The sequence below is a fragment of the Lycium ferocissimum genome, unplaced genomic scaffold (assembly GCF_029784015.1).
Source record: "Lycium ferocissimum isolate CSIRO_LF1 unplaced genomic scaffold, AGI_CSIRO_Lferr_CH_V1 ctg20737, whole genome shotgun sequence".
Lineage (NCBI taxonomy): Eukaryota > Viridiplantae > Streptophyta > Magnoliopsida > Solanales > Solanaceae > Lycium > Lycium ferocissimum.
This window is the reverse complement of record NW_026719250.1, coordinates 1-12,045: the sequence shown is the minus strand read 5'-3', so window position 1 is coordinate 12,045 and position 12,045 is coordinate 1. Positions and strand designations below refer to the sequence as shown.

The following is a 12,045-nucleotide window of genomic DNA, read 5'->3' as shown; positions in this document are numbered from 1 at the left end:
ATTATTTAAACGGTCGAACACGTATTTACCTTTTTTCCAATTGATTTTAAAGGGATTCAAACACAACTGGATTTAATATATTGTGAAGGAGTGGTATTGTTATTGTAATCAAGATAAAATTTAGTGTGATGTTTTCTCCATATTAGTTTACAGCTGTTAGTTTAATTAACAATTAATTCAAACTAATATTTGGTGTTCAATCAAAAGGTTTCACATAGGAAGGAAAGAGTATTTTCTGAACAAACCAATAACACACGCAAGTTTGTTTTGTTACACGAGATAGAAGAAAACATAAAATTAACAAAGAAGGGAAAATTGTCCATTATTTTGGTAACGAATATGCTAAATATGATAAGAGGAAGATTTTGTGTCGTCATATTTGAAACCACAAGCGAGTATGTACGACAAGTCAAATTCTCTAGGGAAGTTTGTGAAATTTCCCATAACCAAAATGGTAAGATGTGCAATCTTTCACAAGCATTAACATAGCTTCTAACATTAGATACTCAAGAAAGACATAAATGAAGATGTTACTCTTCATGAAACTAATACTTTGAAGAGTTGGTGAACTTGCAGGAATTTTCTACTTTATCTACAGAAGATGGCAAAAGATGACATTGATGATGTGTTAGATCACCTAAGAAGGATCAAGAGGAGAGGTGATTTGAGCAGAGTTGATGAGATTGCTGAAATTGAGTTACTTGAATTGGAGCTAAGGTTGTTGAGAACCTTTATCAAGTACCATCATCTTCTTTTGCCTGATTCCTTAGTCAAAATCACAAAAAAAGTCCAATTGGTTGGGGAAATGCTTCACTCAGTATTTGATGGTAATTCAGATGAATGTAAAACTAACCTTAATGTGGAAAGGCTAGTATCACAGTTGCTGAAATTCGTTAAAGGTAATACCAGTTCAGTTAGCATTTTTGAGCTGAATGATTCTGATCTGTTGGAATATATGGATTTCCTCGGAAAGAATCTCAATGACGTACTGATGTGGCTGGAATTGGATGCCTCTAATCCTTCTTCAGCGGATGAACAAATCCTTCAGTATAATCGATCTTTAAAGCAAGTGAAAATGATTCAAAAGAAGATGAGGTTTTTGAGATACTTGTATGTCACAGAGATAAATGGTTTTGTCGACCATCAGAAGCTGGAAGGTCTGCAGACTCGAATGCAGTTCATGGTTGACAATGTAGGACAGTTCTGTCTTGCTATTTTTGTTCTTAAGGATTCAGATGATACAAATATATATGAGGTTGCAGATGATATCTTGAGTAAACTTCCATATCTGTTAGGCTTGATTGTGTTAGTGGAGCTGGAAATGAAGAAGATTTTTCTTGGTGAGCTAAAGGCTTCAAAGTTTACTCAATCAAGGACTTTCAAGGACAAGAAATTACCAAAAGGATTTTCACATCATCTCCACAGTCTGCTGATGTATCTCAGAAACCAAAAGCTCCAGAACTTTCCTAATAGTGTCTCTGCTCAAAATATTGATGTGGCAATAGAGTTCTTGTTGGTATTTCTTGATGCTGATGTGTCAAATCCTGCTATTTATGGTAACTGGTTGAATGAGGTTATGGAAAAGGTTGGAGCTATAGCAGGTGATGTTCTATATGTAATTCAAAAGCTTCTTCCTAGATCTATAAACGAAGATGACACTAGCAAAATAAATATTTGCTCGATACAGATATTGGAGAAAACTAAAGATCTGAATGCACAAGTGGAGACGTACTACAAATCCTTAAAATTCACTCCATCTCAGTTCCCCATGGTTGGTGGATTGAGCTTTCTGGATTCTGTTTTGAGGAAATTGAATGGGATGTCGAAATCTGAATCAGGATTAGTTTTCGAGATGAAACCTGATATTAGTAATTTAGTGAAAAAGCTATCATCTGTTACATCCATTTTAGAGAAGGAGCTGTCATCTTTATCATCCATTTTCAGAGATGTCGCAAAGGTCCACCATGAGCATGAAAATCTTAAAGATCTTCAGAGGCGTACTATCAATTTGGCATATGAAGCTGAAGTTGCCATTGACTCTATTCTTGCACACTATAATGCTTTTTGGCATATTTTTTGCTCACTTCCTACAATCTTAAAAGAGATCAAGCACATTAAAGAGGAGGTGACTGAGATGTGGTCGGCGGACGTTGCTCTGAAGCCTTACTATGTGATAGCGCCAACTAAACATCTGCCAACTCAACATAGCAATTCTGTGAATGATGAGGAGGTAGTGGGTTTTGAGATAGCAGCAGACAAACTAATTCAGTATCTGACTCGAGGGACAAGCGAGTTAGATGTCATCCCTATTGTTGGCATGGGGGGACAGGGTAAAACAACTTGTGCTAGAAAGTTGTATAATAATGACATCATTGTTTCTCATTTTGATATTCAAGCATGGTGCATCATTTCCCAAACATATAACCGGAAAGAACTATTACGAGAGATTTTCAGTCAAGTTACCGGTTCCAAGGACGAGGTAGGTGAGGTTGGTGAACTTGCTGACAAGTTGAGGAAAAGCCTAATGGGAAAGAGATATCTCATTGTATTGGATGATATGTGGGATGGTATGGCATGGGATGACTTAAGCCTTTGTTTCCCTGATGTTGGAAATAGAAGCAGAATCATAGTAACAACTCGACTTGAGAAAGTGGGTGAGCATGTCATGCGCCATACTGATCCTTATACTCTTCCATTCCTCACACCCGCTGAGAGTTGCAGCTTGTTGCAGAAAAAAGTGTTTCAACAGGAAGGTTGCCCTACTGAATTTCAAGATGTGAGTCTAGCAGTTGCAAAAAGATGCAAAGGACTGCCTCTAGTGATTATCTTGGTAGCTGGAATTATAAAAAAGAAGAAAAGGGAAGCCTCTTGGTGGCATGATGTTAAAAAGTCTCTACTTTCCTATCTTGGTGAGTCTGAAGGATATAGTCTTTCAACCATGAAGTTGAGTTATGATAACTTACCTGATTATTTGAGGCCCTGCCTTCTTTATATGGGGATGTTTCCGGAGGATGCGAGAATTCCAGTGTCTAAATTGATAAGTCTATGGATCGCGGAAGGCTTCTTGCAGAACATTGAATCTGGGAGATCAATGGAAGAGGCAGCTGAAGATTACTTGATGGATCTCATTAGCAGTAACGTGGTAATGGTTTCAAAGAGAAGATATAATGGTAAAGTCAAAGACTGCCAGGTTCATGATGTAGTGCTTCACTTTTGCTTGGAGAAGAGTAGAGAAGAAAAGTTTATGCTGGCAGTGAAGGGGCATTATAGCCAGCTTCAACCTTCTTATTGGGACGAAAGTCGAGTAAGCTTCACTTTCAGTGAAGAGCTTTCAGATATTGCACTTTTGGGCTCCAAAACACATAAGCCTTTCCGCAAATACTTGAGGTCACTGATAACGACCAATCATGGAGTAATTTTTTATCAGGATTTCTTCAATCAGTTTAATAAATTGAGACTTGTTAAGGTCTTGGATTTGAGTTCCTGTGAAGTGGATCCTTTGTCGTTAGCTACATTGAACCCATTAATTCATCTGAAGTACCTCGCAGTAAAAATAGAAGCATTTCGATTTGCATCCAGAATCACATCTGCTCCATCTAGAAACTTTAATTGTGAAACGTTTTTTTGATAACTCTTGTATAAAGTTACCAGCGAATTTTTGGAAAATGGAAAAATTAAGGCATGTTGAGATTAATAATGCTTATTTTGATTTGGAAAAGAATAAGCAGGGGATCTTTGAAGAATCCTCTAAATTGGAAAACTTGAGGATATTAAGGAATGTTAGTTTTCCAATTGATGATGCTGATAGCGTGGATGTGTTATTAGGGAGGTGTCCTAATCTTCAAGAACTTGAGATCAACTTTGGGCGCAATGATTCTGTAGAGATTTCTCTCAAGTTGGAGAGTCTTACCCAGCTTCAAATACTTCGCCTTTACATTAAGTGGTCCTATAAAGTATTGGAGTTACAGTTGCCTTCAAATTTAAGGGAGTTGGTACTAACAGGGACTCTTATAGAAAGCACGATTCCTATCATTGCGAAACTACCAAATCTGGAGTCTCTCCAATTAGCAGAACGCAAGTTTACTCTACGGGAAGAGTGGTGCCTTGGAGATATCACGTTCCCTAAACTTAAGTTCTTGAAACTGGTGGAATTATATATCTCAAGGTGGGATGCCTCAGAGGCATCATTTCCCCTACTTGAAACACTTGTTATAAAAAAGTGTATCTATCTCGAGGAGATCCCCCTTAGTTTTGCAGATATTCCAACACTGAAACAGATTAAGTTGATTGGGTGCAACAAATCTCTGGAGGCTTCAGCTGTGAAAATTAAGGAAGAAGTCGAAGAGATTGAAGGATGCGACCGTATTGACCTCATTATCTAAGTAAGTAGAAACAAACTCCTATGTGCAGTTTTTGAGTATCTATGTCCATCTAATTTGACAAAAATATGTTTAATACAGGAATGGTAGGGAAATCTCCTGCAGCTGTGGGTCAAGTGCCTGCAAAAACATGGTATTGTTTTCACTTATTTCCTTCGCCATTTTAATTTTTTCCCTTGATTAGATGCAAAATTTATCTTAGTTACTCTATGTCGATCTTAAATTAACAGGATCCTATATTGTGACTACTACTGATTGCTAAGGTTTTAATTATTTATTTATCAACATAGATTCATGCCTACTGGGAAGAATTTGGTCATGTTTCTCTTTCTTCTGTATGTTTCAGATGGTCACTGATGTTAAAGCATTGTTTCTATTTTGCTTTTGCAGTTTGGTAGTTATTTTCCCCTTTAATTTCTATAATCCCTTCTTCTTACACCTTCTAATGCAGCAGCTACAAAATTCAATGAAGGATATATATTTATTCTGGTCGAATATAAGTACACCTTCCAATCATCAACCAAAATCTAAAATTATAGCAGCGTAGAAAATTAATGTTAATTTAAAAATGATATTTCCTGTCTGGAATTTTGATTATTTAAAAATTAAGCTTTAGTAAGTGTTGGGAAAATGTTAATCTTAGGAACTTACTGCATTCCTTTTAGCACCAGGGCCATTGTAAATCCCTCCAAGTGAAGCAATGATGTATTGAAGTTGACGGAGCTGCCTGATTGGAACAGTGCTCTCCGGCCTGTTGGTTGTTCTGTGTCTCAAAAATAAACAATGGACAGCATTGAAGCTTCTCATCAGATAGTACGGCTTCTCCTCTGTATCAAGGATTGTAGTACCTTGGATGTTGCAAGAAAGGAACACCCTTCCACCAAAGCTTGAGAGCCTATGATGTATATAGAGAAAACAAGAAAGGGAATGAAAGTCATTCCTATACTAATTGTTTAACATATAAAATTTGCTTATTAGGTCAAGCAATCAAATTTATGATACTAAGGCCACAAACAATACGATTAAGCCAAATTTAGTTGATGATTTGATAATGTAAATGTAACGAAAACAACTTAAAGACGATAATGAAGTAAATAATCAGATTGAAACCATAAACAGATTAGAAAGAGTGATTCTTATTGATTGTGGTGAGCTGATCGATAGCCAACAGTAGTAACGAGCAATGTATGCACAATGATTGTGCTACAGTATTTGTATATCAGTATGTATCAATGTGTATCAACGTGTGTTACAATGGTGGAAAAAGGGTGATATTTATAGGAGTAAAAAGCGCAGAAAACATGACAACAAGATTCAACCAGGAAAATCGTGTCCCACTGAACTAAGATGCATTAACAGGTGCTTGTTGGAACTGTCGCAAGCTATTCAGATCTATCAGCAATGAAGAGTATAATATCCTGACTAAACCTACTATCAAGTATAATGGAAAAGTGAGTCCACGTGTATTTCTTTCCAGTCTAAAGGGATACCTGCTAATATATCCATAATGCAACTTTGTGAGGCATTAGCCAGAAGAATAAAGCGAGATCAGTATGCATGGAGGAAGATACTCTTTTGGCCATCAATGAAACTGAGAAATAGTCACCATGTTTCGTATGATTTACTGAAATTGTTACAAATAGATTATCCCCTGGTGTATTTGTTTTCACGGTCCAGTTTCCTAGCATATCCTGCAATCAATTCCAGAAAGCTACCAATGAATATCAACAATTACGTTAAATTCAAAAATAAGATGAAATTGATAGCAACTGATCAAAAAACAGTAAGTCCCGAAATACCAGGATTAGGATAGTAGGAAAATTTTCGGATGGTAGCCAAGCCATGTACAACGACAACAACAAACACAATGTAATCCCACAAGTTGGGTTCGGGGAGGGTAGAGTATACACAGACCTTACCCCCTACCTTGCTAGGCCATGTAGCAAGGGATAAAAGGATCAATAGCTTGTTCAGCCTCATTACACGAGTTTAATTGTACCCTCAAAAATTTATGTGCCACGTCGATATGTACGCATTTGTGTTTATGTGTTCAATTTTATACAAGTTGAGGTGCCTACTTGTACACACCCAAAGTTGGAGGACATACTTGTCAACTGAGACCAAGTTTAAGTGCCTGTTTACGCATTATGCCGTAATTGTACTTGTCCGAGACTGAATGTCTATGCTTAGTACCTTTTTTTGTTGAATCATGTCTATGCTTAGTACTGCATCCTAAATTGTATATCAACCTTTACTCTTGTGTAACACCTCGGATCCTCAGACTAAAGTACAACTCGTATTAATAAAGTAAAACGAAATTTAGAAGGTTTCCCCTTTTTGCGAAAGTGGCCGAGGGGCCTACTTGGGGCAACCATAACCCTTTGATTAGTTAAGAATTTGGAAAAGTTCCGTTAATGAAACTTATAGCACGTGGAAATACCTTTCTATCCATATAAAGGTCAGGCCAAATGGAGATCAGAGCAAAAAGTTATGAACGTCACAACAATGCGCAAAGCAGCAGGCCGTGCGCGTTGGCCACGCGTCAATGTAGCACCCCTAAATCTGGATTAGGTGTGAAGGTGTTAATAATTGTTAATGTGACATTTTAGACATGTGAAGTACTATCGGTATGAGTTTGGATGAAAATAGTTGCTCTAGAATCAAGACGAATAGTGAGGCGTTTAAGATTCGATAGAATCGGCAAGTTTTCGACACATCTGCGTTCCAGCCCGATTTAGTGAAAATTGTAAAACATGATAGTCGTATATATTTGAAATAGCTTTCCAACGGTAGGTCGCCCACCTCAAACGAAGCTCTGTGCTAGGAGTTATGCCCATTTAACCGAACGTTGTCAGAAAAGGCCTATAATACATCGGTTTCTGTAATACATGCCTAGCGTGTCGCGGCACATAATTCGGGGTGATGCGCCGGCTATTTATGCCAAAAACAACCTTTTTTTCCGAATTTTATATATACTCAACTTCGAAAAACTTTTCTCACATCGTTCTAAACTGTCTTTTGGAGAGAAAACACCCCAGGGCTTTCCCAAAGCATCCAAGGTGAGTTCCAACTCAAACCTCATTGATTATTACATCAATCTAACAAAGATTAATGCTAAAAAATCCTCATCTATTCCATAGATTGTTGATTGAATCTTCGCTTTGGACACAACCCTAGAATTCAAATTCAAGAGACTTGAATGTCAAAATGGTAATATCTTCACCCTCTAATTGATTATAGCATTGGATTGATAATTAGACTCTATGTTCTTGGGCCATAAGTTGATGGGTTTAATAAAGAGAATCATATGAACTATAGTAGGTTTAAGACCCCGTTGACTTAAGATTGATGTAATCATATGGGTGATGAGGAATGGTGTTAGTTATATCTAATTGGGAATGTAGAATCACCTAGGAGCAAGAGAATGGAATTGGGTGAAGAAAACACCATTAGTAAGGGCTATGAAGCTTCACACCAAGTATTTAATAAAATGCTTAGATGACCAAAGCATGGAGTTTATTACTAATATGGAATCACATTTGACTTGTATTCTTTTATGATTAAAGTTGCAAAGGTTGACGAACGTTGTACTATGCTTAAAAGCATGAAGTTAAGGTATGTGAGGCTAACTCTCTATGTTTGGGAATGTTGATAATTCTCTCTACGATACGGTTTATTGACTACTACGTTTTGTCTCAAAGTTATAGTTATGCTTTAGTTCCATGAATAGTTGCACGTCGTCTATTCTCTAGTTTCGTAATTCGTTCATGACTTTCATTCTGAACGTTGTGAACTCAATACGTAATCAAATATAGACTTATGTTCGATACCAATGACTCTCAGTCTAGAATAATCAACATGTTTATGAACTAGTTACAGTTTCAGCTCTCATAATCAGTTATGAATACATGTCTCAGTCTAGTTCTATTCAATATTCCAGTATTATGTAATTCAGTATGATCCAGTATCTCAGTATTATGCATTACAATATGATCACTTTCAGTTCCTTAGTATTCTATGAGTCTCAGCCATGAAAACTCAGTATGTTTACACTCCATAATCAGTTCAGAAATGCATGTCTTAGTGAATCATTGCTTAATATGTCGGTGTTGTACCTTTCAACATGATTCTCAGTTCTTTTATGTAACTTGTTAAATGTTGAACACCTGTGTCTTTGGGCCTAAGGCCACAGTTATGTATACGCATACTTGGGCCTGAGGCCATAGACTGTCTTTTTTGTAGACGAGGCCACGCATATGAGCCGAGGAGCCCGTGTTATAAACGGTGATTCCATTCGAAAGCGAGAGTAGTGCCGCCGTAACTGTTCATTTCGGTTATAGAGTTTAAATTTGATTCAATGACTTATTACATGTTTATTGATTTGGGCTACCTATAAAACACACCAACTTCTGATTACTGTTTCGGTTCTTTCTGTCTGTGCGATTCAAATGTCACCGCGTCCACACCGAACTGCGTCGTGATGCGGTGTTAATTACGGACGACGCGTACGCTTTTCGCTAGGATCTCCGATGTCGGTGAGTGGTTGATCTGGTTCTTTCGGGGCCTTATTGTTGTTACGGTCTTTATTTTCATTTACAGACGATCGGTATGCGAGAACCTTGTCTCGGTGTGTAGTGGGTTTCGGTACTTCGTAGAGCCATGAACTATAGTTACGAGACAATGTAGTTTAGCGGGCTTATGTGTTAGCGTACCAAGCATGGCTACGTATTTATACTCGGACTTATTCATTCGAACATTTAGTAGATCGGCGTGCGTTAAGTTTATTTCCGCATTCGGTATGTTTTGATATCCGTATTTTATCCGACCCCGGTGATTTGCTCGGTCAAATGCGATCGATGTGCACCGAGTGCCGTGTTGCGCCCAGGCCATGGTTCGGGGCGTGACATCTTGCCTCAAGATAATGTATGCTTTCTCTATATCCCAAGATAATATCCACTTCTCTTACAAGGAAAGTTTTCGACCATATAAATATACTACAAAAACAAAGAATAAATTCTCTTTACTGGTCTCAATTCAACCCTTTTTCCATTTACATCTTCAAAGGTCAAAAAGTCAATATATCGACATACGTTCCCTCAATAAGCACCACGCAATTCAAAATCTCAATACTTTGTACAAGTTAAACTAAGATATTTAATTTCTATAAATAAAATTAAGAACAAATATGTCTTTGATGTGATCCAGAATAAAGAGCTGAAATGCCGGAGTAGTACGTGAAGCTGTTGGAGTACTTAACAGCTGAAGAGAGTTAGCTATTACTTTGGAATCTTACAATTTAATCCTTATACTTGTTAAGTAGAAGTTGTATTAATTACGCATTAGTTGTTTGATAGTTTATATTTGTCACTTCTAGTCCAAGCCTTAGTCACGTTTTTAGAGCTGGTGTCTGCTGTATGTACTGAGTTGGAGCAACACTTTGAGCTATGAATGAAAATCTGTTAGTTCTTCTAGCTTTCTTCTTTCCTTGGTTAGATTCTTACTGCATTTTACTTTGGTTTTCTAAAATCACGGCAGTCTTTTAGCCAACCTGGTAAGATTATACACAGAATGAGGGGCAAGCACAAGTACCCAACCACACTGCATATAGAGGCTTTAGTAATGGCAGGAAACTTTAGAGACAGCATCAAAGAGTTCTGATTTCCAGGTTCAAATGGTCCACCCAATGACCTTGGACGATGCAAAAGCAGACTTGTCACCAAAATTGTATAAATGCCTAAAGTATCTTGGACCCAATAACAGGCAACATAGCAAATTGTATGCATCTCTAAACCATCTCAACCGTTACGTAACAACAACTTTGAGGTTTGTATAATGATAACAACATAATCTCTGAAGAGAAAGCAACATAAAATATCAGCACAAAAGATGGAATAGGAAGAATTAGATCCTCGAACACTATGAGATAACAAATAAAGAGCATTACATTGATGTTATGCATCATTTTCAAAGGTCACCAAAATCAGATTAAGCTAGAGATAGATGTAAGTAAATAAAAGGCAGGGTGATCCCTAAGATGGCCTACCATGAAAGGACTAACATGAAGAGCTTTTGCAACTACATCTGAGTTTGGGTTGAACAGAAATGATACTCTTTCACCCCATGGGGTGTTAGTCACCTGAGAAAGAATTCAGTAAGCAAATAGCCAGAATCTTGATATATAACTGGACGAGTTAATGGTTAGAAACACACCTGAACTATCACTTTTTCGCGAGCTTCACACCTCAACTATCAGTTGTTCCCTTTTCCTACTTGAACTATCACCATCTACGTATTAAAACACATCTCGAGAAGCTGATTATATCGCTATTCCCTTTTCCCCGCCCGAAATATCACCTAAGTGTGTTTTAATACACATATCGGTGATAGTTCAAGAAGAAAAGGGAACAACTGATGGTTCGGGTGTGAAACTCTGATTTGTGTCTTTTTGACCATTATCTCTAATTTGACTTTTGATCTAAGAAAAATAAAACTGGACATGCAGCAGGTGGAACAGAAAGGCAAAACAGTTGGGTACAGTAGATCTTCCTTTTAATTTGCTCGGGGTAAAAAGTTTGAGGAACCTCTTAGGTAAACAAATTGTGGTTGCTGATATTAGCCTATGGATGGTACACAGGCACTAACTCTACAGTATTTCAATTTAGGATTTGGTTACTTAGAAATTTGGATGATTCACCTCAGCAATGCATTTCTTCAAATTCTGCGAGGAGCCTTCAGTATCATAGCAATAATACAAACTGAACGGGTTTTGCCCATATCCCACACTGGGCGGTATTGTCAACAAGAAACTGCTTTAAAAAAGATGAATAATCAGTCCATGAGTCCACAGCACTAAAAACAAACACTAAAACATATTCCAGTTTTTGAACTATCAGATGTCCGATTTGGTGTGCACTGAGTGATACTTTGTCCATGCCAATGTGTATTTCCTTAAGACACCAATAAATGGAAGTCATATTTTGATTTTAAAACTAAATCATTATCCAAGAAGAACCAACCATGGAAAACATATTGTTTCCCCTTCAAAGTGAAACTGTTGAAATTGAAAAGGCAGGCAGGTCTGCGACTAACTCAGAACAATTTGATTTTTTGAAAGGAGTACCCTTAGTGTTAGAATGTTGCAGCAATGGCAATTTCTATTCAGCCGATTAAACAAATGCCACATAATATCACAAAGAAAAATAACAAGTTCAATTCAAGAGAAGATTAAAAATAAAATATCCTCTACGGATGGCCTAACGGTAGAAGAGCTGGAGTAACTAACAACATGTTTGAATCTCAGCATAGGTGACACGAGGTGAATTCTTTCTATCTACCTTAGGGTAATATGCAGAGGCGGATTCAGAAATTTAACCATAGCCTCATAGGTTAATACATATGTGTATTGAGATTTTGCATAGTATATCTATGGTTCAGTGCAGAAAGTTATGGGTTGCTAAACACCAATTTAATCTGCAGAATTTACTCCTCGCTTCTCCTCTAAAAACACAAAACTAGAATTTAGACAAAATATGGTTGCTAAAATTGTGATTTAATTTCTCATTAGCAGCTAAATTACAGCAAAATACCATTTTGTCATCTAGTTTACAAAAACATGGACGCAGTGTGTAGGTAGTGTATAAAGTATACTAAATATACATATATTATA

The 12,045-nt window shown here is 37.2% G+C and overlaps 1 protein-coding gene and 1 pseudogene across 1 annotated transcript; one reads left to right on the top strand and one right to left on the bottom strand.

Annotated features, from left to right (window-relative positions):
* The first annotated feature begins 601 nt into the window (after positions 1–601).
* Positions 602–4,450, top strand: LOC132043069 (putative late blight resistance protein homolog R1A-3). Its single transcript, XM_059433551.1, is given in 2 exon segments — positions 602–3,571; positions 3,573–4,450. Coding segments are annotated over 2 exon segments (3,780 nt in total). The 3' UTR covers positions 4,383–4,450.
* A 590-nt stretch (positions 4,451–5,040) lies between these two features.
* LOC132043070 (uncharacterized) lies at positions 5,041–11,190 on the bottom strand (annotated as a pseudogene).
* Positions 11,191–12,045: the final 855 nt, after the last annotated feature.